Source organism: Corvus brachyrhynchos, unplaced genomic scaffold (assembly GCF_000691975.1).
Source record: "Corvus brachyrhynchos isolate BGI_N302 unplaced genomic scaffold, ASM69197v1 scaffold115, whole genome shotgun sequence".
Taxonomy (NCBI): domain Eukaryota; kingdom Metazoa; phylum Chordata; class Aves; order Passeriformes; family Corvidae; genus Corvus; species Corvus brachyrhynchos.
In genome coordinates this window covers 12,005,112-12,022,632 of record NW_008239553.1, presented here as the reverse complement: position 1 = coordinate 12,022,632, position 17,521 = coordinate 12,005,112, and the positions used below count along the sequence as shown (strand labels likewise).

The 17,521-nt window shown below is 42.4% G+C and overlaps 1 protein-coding gene across 4 annotated transcripts in view; it reads left to right on the top strand.

Moving 5' to 3' along the window:
* SUSD6 (sushi domain containing 6) overlaps positions 1 to 17,521 on the top strand; it is a 91,934-nt gene that overhangs the window by 46,153 nt on the left and 28,260 nt on the right. For all 4 annotated transcript variants that reach the window (XM_017741752.1, XM_008639519.2, XM_017741750.1 and 1 more), the window contains 2 exons: positions 461 to 648; positions 5,135 to 5,164. In XM_017741752.1, the coding sequence (XP_017597241.1) occupies positions 528 to 648; positions 5,135 to 5,164 (151 nt within the window). In that variant the 5' untranslated portion in view covers positions 461 to 527. The remainder of the gene's footprint in view (positions 1 to 460; positions 649 to 5,134; positions 5,165 to 17,521) is intronic.

Here is a 17,521-nt window from a genome sequence, read left to right as displayed (position 1 = left end):
CTGTGCCTCTCCAGGTGGCTGAAGAAGCATTTGATTAATTTATCGTAGCTGTCTAGTACAGTCTGCTTTGTCTTGCAGACCTTCTGAAAGGTGGTGGGGTGTAGGAAGACTGGCTCTCTTGAAGAATTTTTGAAACAAATCCTCCAGATGCTATGTGCTCTGGGGCTGTCTTGAAAGGAAAAGCTAAAATTAATTGTAAGCTAGGCAGTCTTCACATTTGAAACAGACAGTGAGTGAAAAGTTATGGTCTCTCTATAATACAGCTCCTTTTAGTCTTTGCTGTGTAGAAGATTGCTTTTTCTGCTCCTATTACTTTGAGTACTGTAAATACTTGGTAAGATTCCTAAGTGCTAGAACATGTAAAAGGTTTCTCTTTGTTTCTGACTTTCCCTTTTCCCTCTCCAGATGTTGTAGGTGTTTGGCTCAACACTTTTTCTTGCTTTGTCTTTGTGTTTTTTAGACCAAGGAGGTCCTGATCAACCAGATCCTTCAAGAATTTTTTAAAAAGAAACTTTGGTGGGTAAAAGATGTGCCATGGAATGGTAGCACCAAAGACCAACACAGGATCATCTCTTGCCTTGACTGGCCATGGGTTATTTCGTCTGCTAGTTATCTTTGGTACCTTTATCTTGGAAGCACAGTCCACAGGTAAGTAAAAACCTTTATATATGCTATAGGGAGGGGGGGATATGTATAAGTTTGGAAGTGGCTGTATCTTTTTAGGTGAAAACCGGTGATGGTTGATGTATATGTACACATCTTTCAGTACTCACAGGAAAAATTCCATCACAACTTGTTGAGCAGAGCATGAAGTGTCTGAACTGAATGAGTCTTGCATATTAGTAAATAAGTGCTTGTCCTTCGTCCTGTAGTTTTGATTCCTGTGGCTTTTTTCCCCCTCCATTCTCATCCCTTCACTGCAGCTGGGGACACTTGGAGCATCTCAAGAGCATGGACTGAGTTTTTGTTGAGTGAGATTCTCATGTAGACCATGTTATCTGTGTGCCCTTTAGCAACTGCTCATGTGAAGGGGTAGTAGCAGAGATTGTGTTCAGCTCTTTTGCACAACTGTTGAATCTGTTCAGTGTTTCCTTTTATGCTGTCTTCTGACACCTTAACACCTGCTACCTGCACTCCTCTATTGGATCCTCTTTTCAGCTTAAGTTTTCCATCTCCCATCATCTCTTGGTGTTTCTCAGATGGATAAGTGTTGTGAATAGTGTAAATAGCAGTGGAATGGGATGATACGAAAAATCTCATCAGAGATGAGAGATCTGCTTTTTAGAAATGAGTGAAAGAAGGAAATGTACTGGATACTCAGAAAGTAATACGTGATGTGAAGTACATGCTTGATTACCCAGTATACCCTGAAATATGTCTTTTTTTCTCAGACCAGCCATGATCTAGTTTTTGTCTGTAGAGAGATGCCTGGTCATAGGAGGCATGAGATGGAAGGAGGAGCTTTGTGTGCTCTTGCAAGAACTTTGAAGGAGTTAATCCCAAAAAGACATACAGATTTGACTTGAGCAGCTGTTGTAATGTAGAACATTAGCTTGCCTATGTAAAGAAAACCTCAGTTCTTGACATAACTCTAAAAAGTCCTATTTATTTGACATATCATGGCACCTGAGAATGTCATGTGACCAACATTCCTCAGCAGCAGTGTGGTAGAGCAGAATAAACAGTAGCTGCCAGATGCACTCAAAGTTGAGGTGATCCTGTATGGAAAAGTCTGCTGGTGCTGAAAACTTCTGGAGGAGGAGTTGATTTTCTTTTACTATTCCTGGCTCTTTGAGTTGGAAGGGAGAGACTGCTGAAATCAGATATCCCAGGCTTTTATGTCTTCCTGACCTGATTTTGGCCTTGTAGGTAATGAAGGGGTGGGGGGGACACCCTTGAGAGCATGGCTAATTGTCATGAATAGTTAGTGATAGTGGGAAAGGGACAAGATCTTCTTGGATCTGGTCTATCCATGTTTTTTTTTCCAGCCTTGCCGTTGTTGGTGATAGTGTCACTGCCTCATTTCAGATGTAGGCCTGTCAGATACGCCTCCCAGCCTGGGGCACCATCGCCATCTGAAACTCCCATTAGGCACTGTAGCACCTTCAACTGAGACTGTAATCAGTATGCAAATGCCTTGTGCTGCACGGGCTGCTGGATGGGGAAAAGCTGCCACAGTACGGCAAGCCTTTTTAATGTAATTTTTGAGACATCCAATCACATAACAAAAGCACTAGTTAGGCATGCCAGAAGACCCGGGAGTGATTCTGCATTGTGTTTCCCTTTATGTATTCTTTTTGCTTCAGGGTGTGAAACAAGTTGTGGTGAACTGATTAAGGCAGATCATCAGCCTTATAATAAACAGGATTATAGTGGCTAGGCATGAACCATTTCCTGCAGGGGAAGTGAGAAAACAGAGGGGAGCCAGGATCACAGCAGAGGGCAAGAAACACAGGGGAAAAGGTCCTGGGGGAGGGCTCGCTGAGGGAGTGCTTCCATGTACGGTTTTTCTGAGACTGGGAGGTAGCAACCCAAATGCCAGTTGCTGGGAGGGATGGGGGTGCTCAGTTTTGCATCATGGGCCCAGGGAGCTGCACCTGCAGCAGTGTGCCAGCCATGAGTAACATTAATGAGCAAGTCAGCTGAGGAGCAGAGAGCCAGATGGAGAAACAAAGAGTACTGGTGAGGCGCTTGGAAAATCATCTTTCCCTCATCTTTGTCCCCCAACCACCTCACCATCCTCACTTCATTAGTTTGCATAGCAAAGTCATTCAGAGCAAGCAGAGCAAAACTGTGTTAACATGAAGCAAGAGATTGTATTAAATCTCTTGGTGGTAATGCTTATCTCGAATGTGGGGCTGATGTGACATGCTCACATTGCTACAAAAGCTGAAGAATGTTCTCATAAAAAGACAAGCATGGAGACAATGCCTGGCTCAGCCCTGAGTGAGAAAGCAGAGCTTGTGATTCATATGTATAAAACCATATGAGGTATATTGTATTGCAATCATTTTGCTGCTTAGAAATTCTATTGCTTAAGTTCCAGGAAGCTTAGAGATATATTCATGATCTGGGCAGGAAGATGTTCTCTTTGCCATGTGGTTAATGCAGAGAGCAGACTCATTTTCAATCAGCAAGCATCTTCTCTGTCCTCTGGTAATAAATCGATTTTATTTATGCATGGATTTTTAAGAAAAATCTCAGCACTTTGTCTCAAGCAATCTATCCAAATATCCTCGAGTGCCATGAGATGAATATAAGTTGCTTAGTCACTAAGCACACTGCAGAATTTGGGGAAACTGTTCCCTTTTCATGGGAAGATATCCATGAATATGAAAATAACCACTGCACATATTTTAACACAAAACAAATGCAGCGTTTGGTAGTGGGCAAGCAGTGAAGCTGTGGCAGAAGAGGAGGATTTATGGAAACTTGAGTGCTACTCAGAAATATTTTTTGAGCTTTATCACTGTTATAGCATTTTTCCTTGTCTGGCAAGTTCTCCAAGATCAGTTGCAGGAAATAATGAAGGAATGAGCAGGCAAGGAGACTTGGAAAGCTCCTCAGTAGTACTGAGGCTTAGTTCTTATCTGTCTCTTCTGTTTCTTTGAGGGTTCAACTGGAATGTAGCGAAAAGCCAGGAAGCTTAGTAAATAGAGGTGGGGAATTTTTGAAGCATTGGAGAAGAGCAGTGACAACCTTTTTATCTGCATTTCCACAGATAACGCTTCTCCGTTCTATTTTTGTTGCTATGACTTTTGTAATTTTTCCCCCTCTCCCTCCTATCTCTGTCCCTTAAAGCCTTGTGTTTATGTCTCATTCACAATAGTCCTCCTGCCTGGCCAGGCTATTTTTGGAAGAATGACAGTGGATCAGATTAAGTTGTTCATTAAATTTTAACATGTAGTGGGTAAAATACTCTGAAAGCTTCCTATGGTTTATGTTCCAAATGTGTAATCTCTCTTGGATTCATGACTGTCTCTGTCAGAAACCTATCAAAGCAGGTTGGGCCTTTCATTATTGATAATAGCATCACCTGATCCTGGGAAATGCAAGTAAATGTGTTGGTAAAAGTATTAAACATCCCAAATTAAGCAAATATCAATACCCATAAAGGAGAGTGTTTAAATATTAACCTTTAAAAATTAATAGTAATGCAGGCTCGGTGAATCTAAGTCCATTTAGGTTTAGACACAGTCTGATTTTTGTTGACTGCACATGTGAAATGCTATAAAGTTAGCTCTTTAATTTTTAGGATTGCCATTAAAGTGATGAATTGAGCTTGAATAAACTGAAACTACTTCATTCTTGTGTGTTCTCTCTGATGCAAATGCAGCCAATCTGCTGCTTGCTGTTCTAAGGTCTTTTCAGTGCCAAGGTTATTCTGCACAGAAGCTCTTGGATACCACTGGTATTTGTTTGCATTGCATAGAGCAGCTTGTTAGAGCGCACTCCACTCGTGGAGCAGATTCAGACTTGTTCCTATTCTTTGGGAATCTGCGTGAAGCAGAGTTTTCCTTTGTCTCTGATTATGCAGCTGAAAGGAAGGCGTTTACAGCTAGGGATGAATTCAATGGCCATGAAAACAAGGACACTATAGCATTGGATGGCCAGGCAGAAATGTGGAAGGTGTCATGCATGAACAGATGATCTTGATTCTGTATGCTTCATGTAAGTGTGGGTTTGGAGAAATTACAGCGTCAGCCCAAAGCAGTGTGGCAGCCTTCATAGAGAGAAGGGGGAGCATTTTCAGGAGCAATTCCTCTTTCCAGTCCCTTTGGAGAGCTTAATAAGAGCAGAGTGGTATGGAAGAGCATGGTGAGGAGCTGCAGAATAATGGCCAGGCTGCAATGGTGGCTAGGAAGCAGAAGCAGATGGGCTCAGAATTAGACTATTCGAATAATGATAATAATATTCACAATGCTGCACACAACTGGCCCAGGCAGTGTTATTTAAGTAAATGCCTTGAAGGGAGTAACAAGGATCTCAAGAAGCCACATAACTTGTTTAATTTTAATGAGTTTTAGTGGCTGAAGAATGAATTAAACCTTTGTGATGTTTAGCTAACTGCTGGCTTAAACCATGATAGCATAATAATAATAATAATCCTGAATTTTCCTTTTGTCTGTCCTAGGTTGGCTAAGCAAATCCAAAGGACCTGCATGTGAGTAAACTTACATTCACTGCTGTACTATGAGAAATGAGTGGGATATTTTACTGGTTAATATAAGTGTCTGTGAGCTAGGATTCCCATTATACTTTTTGTTGTGTTGGATAGGCTTGAAATTCATCTCTATGCCCCATTTTTGGTTTTGATCCTTGTATTTAGGAATGATGGCTGCCCTCTGAGAGAGGGAGATCAGCTTCATATCTTTCACTGTGCTTGAAGGGATCCTCGTGCCTTCTACAGCATTTAACTTCAAATGACTCAAGAAAACAACAAATTAGAATAAATATTTCATTAAATGCAGAGAGATGCTGCTTGTGAGAGTTTTGAGAGGCTGACAGAGTATTGAGAGGACAGGGAGGACAGGTTGAGGTAAAAAAAAATCTTTCATTTCCTTTAATCAAGAAATGTGAACATCTCAACATGATTCTTGATATATTCCATTGGATAATCCTGCTTTTTATTTCATGTACTCAGAAAAGGTCTAAAGTCTTCCCAGTGGCCATGTTATGTATATACACAACTTTGGAAGGAGTTGGGAGGCATATTTGGTTTCCTTATCTCTTCTAAATATATAAAATAACATTTTCTGTACATTTTTGTTAAACTCTGAAATATGATTTGTTTTGTCTGAACTTCCCCCCTCCTCTGGAAAAAAAAAAAAAACCAACCAAAAAAACCCCACAGGAACAAAATCTGAGGGGAATGGATTAATGAAGAAGAATTTAAAGGTGTGGGAGAGGAATTTTACCACCTACCAAATGTTGGTTTTCAGAAAGTGGGGGTTAAGAGAAGTGCTGATGGAATCATCTGGATCCTCTATTTTTATTCAATGTCTGAATATTACTCCTGGCAAGAAGAGTGGTATCACACACATAGTATTAAGGGACTTTCAATACTTGGCTATGGTTGCTGGCAGGAAAATAAGCTATTTTAGGGAAAACCTCAAGAGCTGTCTGGTCCAATTCATTGTAGCTTCTTGGGTTAGAATGAGAAAGATGAGAAAATGAGAAAGGAAACTGGTAGGAGTTTCATTGTAGAGCAAAGCAGGAGGGGTGCTGAATGTCATTTGTTCTTCAGGAGAAACTAGTTGTGAACTATGGTCCAGGTTCTGACTTATCACCATCCTAGTGTCCCTTTAGGACTGCTGCCCACTAGGTTGAAGATACAGATTTCTCTTTTTATTCCTATTTTCACTGAGTCCCTTCCTTTTTATTTGCTTGACTCAATCATTTGGGAACAGTTTGGGTTTTTCCCTAGTATTATGGGAAAAGTCCTGACAGTGGGATAGAAGAAAGTTTGCTTGTTTATTGCCTTGTCCCAATTCCTTTTCTGCTTCTGTCCCTTTTGAATCCTACAGTGGTTCCCAGTGCAGCTGAAGCACTATTTTCTTAGAATATGTGGAATGTTTTTCATCTGTGCAACCCATGTCTGCCATTGTTTCTCCGGCCCTCATGTTTAACTGAGAAACCACAAGTCGTTACTGCTTCCTGTTCATGCTGCCAGCTGATGGTGATTCTGCAGTGGGGATGGCAGAGCAGGAAGTGCATTTGCTGTGGAACTGTGGCAAATTTCAGCCTGCAAATACTGCTGGAACAGCTGGTGTGTGTAAAGCTGTGGATATGACCTCAGCATGCTGGCAGGGGTGATAAGGAAGAAACAAGCAGTAGTTGGGCAAGGCGGGAAACTGGAGACTGTTGAGTCTTCAGCTTTTGTGGCTGAATGTGACAAGGCTCTGCTAAACCTGGTGATCTGTGTCTAGATGAGGACTGCTAAAACACTGCTGGTAACAAGGTGCCAATAGTCTGGAGTGAAGACAGGATACTAAAGGTATTTGAACAGCAAGCTCAGAAATGTTTGTACCTTTGTGAGAGTAATTGGAACAGGATTATAGCATTGTCACAAGAGGTTGTACCTGCTTATCTGTGTGTGCTGGTCTGCATATAAAAACACATTTTCCTTTTAATGAGCTAAAGCCTCTGGGGAGGCATCTTCCCCTGCAAACAGGAATTTCCGAGGCTCTGCTTCTGTAAAGTGTTGCATTGGAGTTAGAGGACTGCTTCCAGATGTTGTTAAAGGGATTTGAAGTAACCCCTTAGGTGTGCGGCTGCATAGATGAGTTACAGGATGGGCTAGATGCATTGGGCTGGAGGGGGCTTGTTGCTAAACTGCTGAAGAATAAAATGAGCTTTTGGCCCAGTCTAGTACAGTGATCCTTTTATTATGGAACAGGGATGGTAACTTCTGGATTTCCTGTACTGAGAAGACTGCCTAATCTCAAGAGGTTGTGGGGATGCTCCCTTATTGCTTGTGTACTTTGACATGGCTGGTGCTGGATGGATATGCCTCCTTTGCTCCTTCTCTATAGGTCCAATACTGTGAGTGCAAAAATAAGTGTGTTTATCCACCTGGCATAGTAAGAAGCATTTCAGTGGGAGCAGAAGCCAAAGAATTGAACAGTAGGGTAACAAAAGAACATCTTTTGATGCCCACATCATCCTATGGGCTCAGCATTTTAGGTCTAGCCAGTCATCTTAATTCAATTGGGAAAATAGTTCTTGTTCGAGAGCAGGAAAAAAAAACATTGCTGCTGCTTTTGAGATACATCTTTACTTTGTCAGTAAAGGGAAAAATATGTCTTACTTGAAAAATGTTGCCTTGCTGTAGAGTGAGATAAGCACCTCTGGTGGATGTTGTCTTGAGTTTTCTGCCCACAGACAAAGAAAAAACATGGTAAGCTTTGACACATGCAGACTCAGAAAGTTGAAGGCTGCTGCTGCATTTCTGGCTAGAAAGAACATTTTCTATGTCCTGAGAAAAAGACTCTACCTGTCTGTAAGTGCTCTAACATCATGGATGGTGATTTGGGGGGTGAGAAATTGTGAAAGACCATATAGCAGTTTAGTGTAAAAGATGATGTAGGAAGGAATTTCAAGTGGAAGTTGCTGCCATGTTTAGAGTAGTATCTGACTTTCTCAAAGTTCTGCTTTTCTTAGTGTGTGTTCACTTTAGTAGTTAAAAGCTGCTTTGCACTTCCCCCTATCCTGCATTTGTTTGGCTGTCTCACCCCTGTAGAGGAACCCTTTTTGTAAAGAAGATAAACCTATTAAAGCTGCCTAACCCTGGATCCTTGTCAACACTCCTTGCCGATGATGATGCCTTCCAGGTGGGGTCTGTATGTCACTGTATGTATGGAATGAAATTATATTAGAGTGGGCAAGCGACTTCTGGTGCTGCCTTTATTCTGGACCACCAGCATGCTGGAGACTTACCTTCAGGAGATTTACCTGATGCTGCAGAGGCCTTTAGGAATGTGCTTCTGATGTGTCATACAAAGCCCTGATTTATCAGCTACTGATTTATCTCTGTCATGGAGGAAAGAAATGTGGATTTCTAAGAGTTTCCTTGCACCCATTCCACTTGTAACTTCAGAGCAGCTATCTTTGAAACTCAGAGCCCTGGGGATGCCCCTGCTGTGTAACCTGTCTCCAGTAGTTCAAGTTTTGGGCCTGCTGGTGTGCTTCTTGAAAAGGACCCGTACTGTAAGAGTTGTGCTGCAGCACATCTTCTCTTTTGCACAGACAAAGTGTGTAAAGTATCTGTAATGCTCTGTATTATCCTAAAGCTAGTACTTCCCTTCTGTCACTGGTTTTGCTTTCCCTAGCAAAACTAACAGTTGAATGCTCCTGGAGAACAACCTTCAGGTTTCATTGTAAACACTTTCTTTGGTGTAAATGACTTAGGTTGTAAGATACTAAGAAAAGGTTAAAGCTTTATCATTTGCCTGTTTAGGTTCAGCTGTCACTTTTCTCTCAAATGAGGAAATTATTAATTTTTCATATGTAAGCTGAAAAATCTGAACATAATCACAAGCTGCAATGAGTATGCCTTTAAGAGCAAGTCTTGGTGAAACCCACGAAGGTGGCAAGTTTGGTTTTTTACAATTTTATTGTTTTAGTCCTCCAGTTCTTTGCCTTTCCCAGCAAACTAGTCTTGCTGCAAATGTTACTGCCATTAGCCCAAAGCAGGGTTGACCTTTGAGCCTTCTCACTTTGAATTCTTTATTTGCATTTACTTCTCAAATATTTAAATGTTATCTTCAAGTTGACAGTTCGTGCTTTGATGGTAACTGTTTCCTCCATGGCATTTAGTAAGCTAGACTTCACTTTTGGGACAGTTGAGGGGAGATGTTCAGTGTTGGGAGAGCTGAGCTCTCTGTTGGTACAGGATCCTCATAAAGTTTTGTCACTGGAGCAGTAGTGAAACACATAGAGGCAGATGACAAGACTGGCAGTCAGGCCCTGTTAGTGCACTTGTGCTGTGGGGGAGAGGAGGTGTGTGCAGTGGTGACCAGATCGCTGTCTGCTAGCATAAGGCCATGCCTCTTGTGGGAAAAACCCACTGGAAGTGCAGTGTGGGGGCTGTGCTGAAAGAGGATAGCTCCTGTGAGAAGTTCTGCCTCCTCTTAGCACCCTGGAGAGCTGACTGCCTCTTGGCATGTGCCTCCACCTGTGGAGACTCCTCAGGCCTGGAGCACCTTTCCAGAGAACTGTGTTTTGTTTTGATGTGGTTTTTTTGGGTATATTTTTCTTGTCAGTTTTGCCTTGGTCATTTTTGGTCCCGCTTTAACCAGGTCTTTCCAGTCATGAGCTGATCCCATGTAGGAGTTGAGTCCTTGGGCCGGCAGTGGTATGACTGCATGGGGGAAAAGGGACATTACAGCCTGTCATCAGGTGCACAGGTAGGGCTGCTTTTAACATCTTTGATTCTTGCTATTGGTAAAAGGAAGAGGGACTGGTATAAGCTGCTAATTAGGGGTGTTGTGAAGAGATTCATTCTCTGACTACAGTCAAGGTGAGCAAATTCATAACTATTTTACTGCATACCTCTGGCCATTTGTCTGAGGCAGGTTAGGAGTATTTCATGCTTGACTGCGTTGGCTGCCATGGAGGGATTTGAGAGGATGAAAATTAATGTCTGTTCTACATCCTCTGACAGCAGGGAAGCATCTTATCATTAAGTCTGTTTCTATCCACTGAACTCTTGACTTAATTAGTTGCTTCAGGTGGAGGAAATTTTTCTTCTGACTTTGGTTAGTTAGTAGCACCAAGGGAAGGGTGCCTGCAGAATCTGAGCTTTTGTCGTTTTATTTCTAAAAAGCTGCCACTGAACCCAGGGTTTCAAAGCTGCTTGCCAGTATGCACTGTGCACAAGTGAAACCAAACACATCTCTCTTTCCAGAGTGGTCTGTCACCTTTCTTCTTTCTGTGGCTGTAGAGGCTGGCCTCCTCATTAATTGAAGATACTTCTCTATAGGTAAGAGTTAAGACACCTAAGCAGGAGTGGGATGAGGGGCACTTATGTATTATTTCTGAGTTGGAAGGGATCCATCAGGATCATTATGTCCAACTCCTGGCCCTGGGCAGGACACCCCAAGAATCATACCATGTGCCTGAGAGCAATGTCCAAATACTTCTTGAACTCTGTCAGGCTTGGTGCTGTGACCACTACCCTGGAGAGCCTGTTCCAGTGCCCAGCCACCCTCTTGAAAAACTTTTTCCTGATATCTAACCTGAACCACCCCTGATGCAACTTCATGTCATTTTCTCAAGTCCTGTCACTGGTCACAAGAGTGAAGAGATTGGTGCCTGCAGGTCCGTTTCCCCTCATGAGGATGCTGAAGACCACAATGAGGTCTCCCCTCAGTCTCCTCCAGGCTGAATAGACCAAGTGACCTCAGCTGCTCCTCACATGGCTTCCCTTCCAGACCCTTCACCATCCTCATGGCCCTCCTTTGGACACTCTCTAATAGCTTAATGCCTTTTTTATATTGTGCTGCCCAAAACTGCATACAGGACTCGAGGTGAGGCCATACCAGTGAAGAGTAGAGAGGGATAATCACCAGCTTTGACCAGCTTTGACTGTGGGGTTAGGGTAGCTTTACCCACTGTCATGGTGAAGTGGGAATTGCTGTAAATGCAGCAGTGTTTGTGAACAGCAAATGTTCGGGTCTGTAGTTTGCTTTTCCAGTTAAGCTGTATTTCACTTGGTGTGAGACTTAGCTGGATTTACTTCTCAGGCATTGTGGTGATGATCTCTTTTTTCCTATAGTGGGAGCTTCTCTGGGAGATGGTAGGAAATGGTAAGTTGCAGGAAACACGTTTGTAGTAAATCCTGTAGTATTTACAACGGAATCATCACTTGAAGTTGGTTTTCCCTAACTGGTATCAGAGGCAATGAAAACTGAATTGAAAACAAAACTAGAAAGCCCTCTGGTAACCATCTGTCAATTGTTAAATATCACGTGATAGCAAGATGAAACTCATGGTGCCTGGTGTGGTCTCCAATCTCATCACAGCAAATAGGTCCAGTTGCTTTTGCCAGGGAAGTTAACTATGCTCTGCCCCCTTGGAGTAGCTTTTTCCATGGTAGGAATTTCTTCCCAAGGCCGAGCTGGTTCCCTGGGTGGTAAGGATAGATGTATTTATGTTGATTAGTTTCTTTGAGCCATGCTCTCCTACACTTACATGTGCTGTGCCGTTTAATGACCAGCTGTAATGATTTTTATTGTTGTGCAATTGTTTAGCAGTAGCAGGAGTGCAGTTGGGGACCTTTTGCTTTGTCTTGTTTCAAGTCTTCCCCGAGCCCATCTTTGTCCTGGCATGTGTATTCAGAGATCACAAGGCTGCAGCGCACGGCTGCTGTGCCCCCCGGCCCTCGCGTATGAATTCATCAGCTTGATCTTTGCACCCCTGCTCCTCGGGAGGGTCGGATGGCAGCTGCAGCTCCTGTCAAGCATGATGCCGGGCAGGGAGCTTTGGGGAGGAGAGTTACAAAAGGCTCAGTTTAAATCATCTGTGTAAGGGCACAGCAGAGCCTCTGTCACTCAGGCCCCATGCTTGTCTTCTGGTGCTGTGGTTGTAATGACATTAGCATTTCAAAAAGGGGATTACCACAACCCCCGGGTTCTGAGGGGAGAGTATTTTGGCTCTTACTTGAAAAGCTGCTTTCTGGTTACCTCTGTCAATTTTTCCCCCTCCTTCCCCCATGGATCCTGATGGGTTGATGAAGGTGTCCATGCCATGTTAAAAGTGGGTTGTTGTTGCAAGGAAAGTGGTTGTTTATTGGCCTAAATGTGGGCTGGCAGATGTGAAGTTGTTTCTGATAACATTTTTTCTTGCTGATTTGGAGTGACTGCCTGAGAACTTCCTGATGGAAAAGTTAAAGGGTCTGTGTTGTGATCACAGCTGTATGCTAGAGAACTATCCTGTAGTCATGCTTACAGGAAGAAGTTATGTTATACTAGTTTTTCTTGTGTATTTCAGCCAAAGGAAATGGGCAGCACATGCATCATATTCATTGTCTGCCTTCCACTCATCCTGTGGTATGAAAAAACCTTTCTGTGCCCAGGCACAGGATTTCAGGGTGGTTCCTTGGGAAGTGATTGTATTTTTATAAGGTCTTGTTTAGTAACAAAAATTATTTTGTGAAACTTGACTCCTGACTCTTGCAATTCTGTTGCATTACCCTCACCTCTGATCAATATTCAGTTAATTGTTTTTCACTAAGTTCACTTTCCCTTTCTGATGTTACTTGTGCTGGAAACTTGCATTAAGGCTCTAAATATGCTGGACTCTAAATTTGCCCTTGGAAAATCCCTGTGGTTACTACTTTCTCTCCAGTTCCATAAGCTATAGAAATGACAGGTCAGGCCAGGCAGTTTGGTTGACTGGTCCCTGGGGAAGAGAGAAAAGGAAAATGCCTTCTTTGCCTGCCAGAGAGAGGCAAGACTACTTTGTGCAATCTCTCCAACCATTTGGAGGTTTGTGGGCCCTAAAATTATTAGCTGGCCCACAGTGTCCAAAAAAGGAGCCCCTTGCCTTGACTGACTACAGTCGGAGGGCATGGAGCAGGACATGCTGGTGGTTGCCTGGAGCCTTGTCTGGAGCAATCCTGCTAGTGCTGTGTGTATTGCACTGTTGAATAGGCAGGGAAAGGTGTGTTTTGAAGAGACATTATTATATATGTAGGTTGAAGTGTTCACAGGCCTTAATCTTTTTGTGTGCCCCTAAGGACTTCTCTTGCATGTTCACACAGGACATAGTTCACCAAGTGGCTCTGCAAAGCAGTGCTGATGTGTCATGGGTGTCCCTTGCTCTGGGTGCTGCTGGGAGCAGGGTCTTCTCTGGTGATTCATGGCTCCTGCACAGCTTCCTGAGGGAGATGGCAGGCCTGAGGCATAGATAAGCTGTCCCTTGGGGCACCAGGGAGGAGTATTTGGTGTGCTGAGAAAAGGAGGCATTTAACTTATCTGTGTGAAAACAGGAACTGTGGAAGGCCTTCCAGTAGTGTGGTGGCTGCTGACAATGTGTGTGTATGCTTATTCAGTGTATTTTGAGCTCTGCCCATCTCCAGGCATGCCCTAATCTGCTTATTTCTGTGGAGGGCACTTCTGTCTATAAACTTCAACAAGGATGGAGTGTCTTAAACATTAGGTGTTCAATTGAACCTGCACAGAGGGAAGGTGGAGCTTCTGGGTACCCTGTGCTGGACAGAAAGCTGCAGTCATTGTGTCTTGTCCTCTCCTTTTTCCTGTTTCTGCAGATGCACCAGCACACACAGCCATGCAAACAATACCAGCTGTCTCCTTGGGAAGTTACAACCAGCTCTAGTTGTACAGGCTTTTGAACTTGCAGTTCAGTTTAGGTCCTGTGCATCTACATGTGTCTGGTCTTGGGATGTGTGAGCTTCTGCATCTTCTTTTTGAAATTCCTTTTCTGGTAGTGATGATAGAAATGAAACATTCAGTATCATGGTGGAAGTAGGCTGCAGAAAAAGTAAAACTGTAGATCTGAATACTGTGAGCTAAAAACCTAAGAACTAAAGAATTCAAGAAGCAACAAACAGCCTAGTTTCTGAGAGGCTGATGAAGTTTTAGGTTTACTGTGGGGGAAACCCTCTTATTCTTTCCAATTTCAGGGCAATTACTGTTTTACGGCTTGCAAAAGAAAGATAAGGACAGCAAAAACCAGAATTAATAAGCACTGGTCATAATATTTAGTGAGTTAAGAGCATTTATAATTATTATGGAGTAAGAGGAGGGGAAAAAGCATGAAGGAGAAAGTAGTTTTATTTCCCTTGCTCCCCATTTGGATTAATGAATTTAATTACTTGGAAATAGCTAGTAGCAAACTTGTGGCTTTTTCAAATGTACTTCTTACAAGACTGCAAATTTTAAAAGAAGAGGCAATTCAGTAAAAATAATTGAAGACATAAGACCTTAACCGCTATATCCCTCATTGCAAGTGCTTTGTGTCAGATGTTGAGAACTGAATTAATTTGCCTCTGATGTATTGAGAGGGGAGAAACCAGGGCAATATATGATCCAATTCTAAATGCAGGGAAGCAAGTGAGATACTGATTTTTCTTTTGTTCTGTCAGCAAAAAATAGAGACAAATATGGAAAGGAAATGGCTATATGGAGTAATGGGATTCTGTGTAACAAGCAGCAAGAGTGCATGAGGTGGGAGGAAAGAGATGGGGCAGAGTGCCAGGAGAGGGTCTTAGTACAATAAATAAAGCATGTGTCAGAAATTTCTCATTTCTTGATGGGATAGTTTAGATTCCACTAAATTGTTTGTTCTTTTGTCAGCTTGAACAGGTCTTTTTAAAGTGATATGGCAGCTAAGCAAGTGAATAGCAAAGAAAAACAGCATTGCATCTTCTTTAAGTTAGGAAGATACCTGGTGGGATGGCTCTGATGTCAGGTACATTACCATCAAATGAAATTTTCCAAAGGGCTCATGTCCTGCTGGTAATCAATTAGGAGAGGATGTCTCAAATCATGCAAATGCTGCTGAAAACTCTGCCCAGTGTGTTTAACAATCTGAAAGAGTAATTTAGTGTTCTGCTGCTTAAATTTGTAGGCAATATATTACTGAAGTAGAGCTGCAAAATGCCCATGACAACTGAGTAACATGAGATTACTCTGAGCAACAGAGCAACTGAGTAATATTTGGAAATCCATGAACAGAAGCTGGCTTTCTCCAAAGGTTACTTGACCATAAGCAGAGTGAGGAAGCATTTGAAAGAAGGCTTAAATCCATTTCCTTAAACAATTTGCAGTGGTTGCAGTCTGTTCTGAGTTGTTTCAGGAAGGCAGTGTAGTACCATATGCCTTTTCCTCTTGGTGTGTATGTATCCCCAGACAATACTATCTGCACCTATTGCAAAACCATCCTCGCTGTTCCTCTCGGCCACTGCAGCCCTGGAGATCCCCTTGACTGCAGTATAGCCCTGTCTATGCAGGCACTTTGCACTTCTAGGCAGAAACTCACTACGGCCTTGTTGCTCAGGAGGATTTCCATGTTAAGTTCCCATTGCCATGAACCTTGCTTTTGACCATTTTTAGTGAGGAGAGCAAGTCACTTGATATGTCTAAATTTTTTATCTGCAGCCACATGACCGCCTCTTAGAATGGACTGTTACAGAAAAACTGCTTGTCTGGGAGCTTTTTGCAGAGTCTAGACTGGAAATCTGTTGCCAGTAGATGTGCTAGACTGGGATTAGAAGTTTCCAAGCAGTGGTCTTTGGAACACATAACAATAGCCCATGTAGTTTTGCCTGCCACAGGATGACAGCTTCTTACTTTCAAACTGCTCTAATTGTGTTAAAATAAAGCTTTGAATGTTTGTTTGCTTTTCAGTGAAAGCAATTTCTGTAATTGGCAGAGGTATGTGCCCTTGAATAAAAAGGTATATGATCACAAACTGCCTCTGTAAGAGGGCAATGCTCTTGTTGGAGCGTGTTCTACACACTGGGGTGACTTTCCCTGTGATGAGGGGTTTAAAAAGACCAGTAAGTGATAACTTCAAAAAGCACAGCTATTAAGAGGAAAACACAGATGCAGTTGGAATCTAGGCCTGGCAGTGTGGTTGTTGCAGGGTAGTGTGGAATCAATGCCTTACCAGAGCAGTATAATAGATACTGTGATTTGGTTATATCTGTTTATGCTGTGAGCTAAGAGTAAATGTCAACTGTCTGGTTGTCTCTTCTCCCCTGAGAATGAGTGACAGTGACAGCTTTGATGTGCAATAACTAGGCTGCTGTGATTTGTGTTTACGGCTTTAAGTTTGGATGCTTGTGAGGGCAGGGCTATGAAAGTAGAACATGGCATTTGATATACGCAGATACCTCCACCCTACTTTCTGATAAAGCCATACTGACTGGGAGGAAAAATGGGGGAGACAAAGGTCCAGTGTCATAATCCAGGACTTTTCCCCGTGCCAGGGAGACTTCTGCTTTCTTTGTCCTCAGGCAAGATACCAAAAAAAAAGCATACCAAAAAAGAAGAAAAGTGGGCCTATCTTTGGAGAAACACTCTAGTTTTCCAGACATTAAGTACTCTATTTCTTGGGAAACCACTTTGACTTCTCGTGGGAGTTGACACAGTATAATGGTGTTTAGCCATAAAATAGCCTTTACACAATTGCAACATTAGGTTAAGAACTGAGAATCTATTTTAAGGTTTGTTGTTGGGTGAGAGAATGAAAATCTGTATCTTGACAGTGCTAATTCTTGAACATGTATTTTAGAAATAGTAACTTGGAAATGCGTGAATCCTTGGTGAAAAGATCTATGTAATCCAGAGGTTTTGGAAAAGGGCTTTTCCTACATTGGTACTAATATATCCCTTGTGAGATTTTAGAAGGCTCTTGTGTGCATGCACAGAAGGAAGGTGATATTAGCTGGAGGATGTGTTGTCACACTCCAGTTGAGCATTCCAATCAGTAAGTAGTGATTTGGGAGGACACAAGAATTCATATGTTTAGATGAGATTATTAAGTATTTCATTAATACCCTGATGAAAGATACAGATTATTTATGAGGAAGTCCATTTGGGAAGTAGGTACTTTTAACACTTCTCCCTTCTTTCCCAAACTTGAGCTACTTTCAATAGAGGGTAAGCTGTCTCTTAAGGAGCATGTCATCTGCTCTCCATGTCAGCTGCCAGAATATAGCTGTTTTTGTGAGTAGCATCCTCAATACTAAGTGTGGCTAAAGTAGCCTTTTCAAAAAAGTTAATAGAAAAGGCAGGGGTGGACAAGGGGCAGAATAAAGGATGGTGCTGCAGGCTGTCTAATATGATGAACGCTGTGAAATTGAGCACAACAGTCTTCAGACAGTCTTCAACTATAATTGGCAAGAGGAAGAAAGTTCTGGCAGTGTCTGTGGGATGTATCTGGTAAGAAAGAGTAACTCCTGTGTGCTGAGGAAATTGTATGGGGGTGGAGGAGATTGGAAGAAAGGAAAATTACCAGAAGTTTGAAAGACGGGTCTGTGGCATTTTTATAC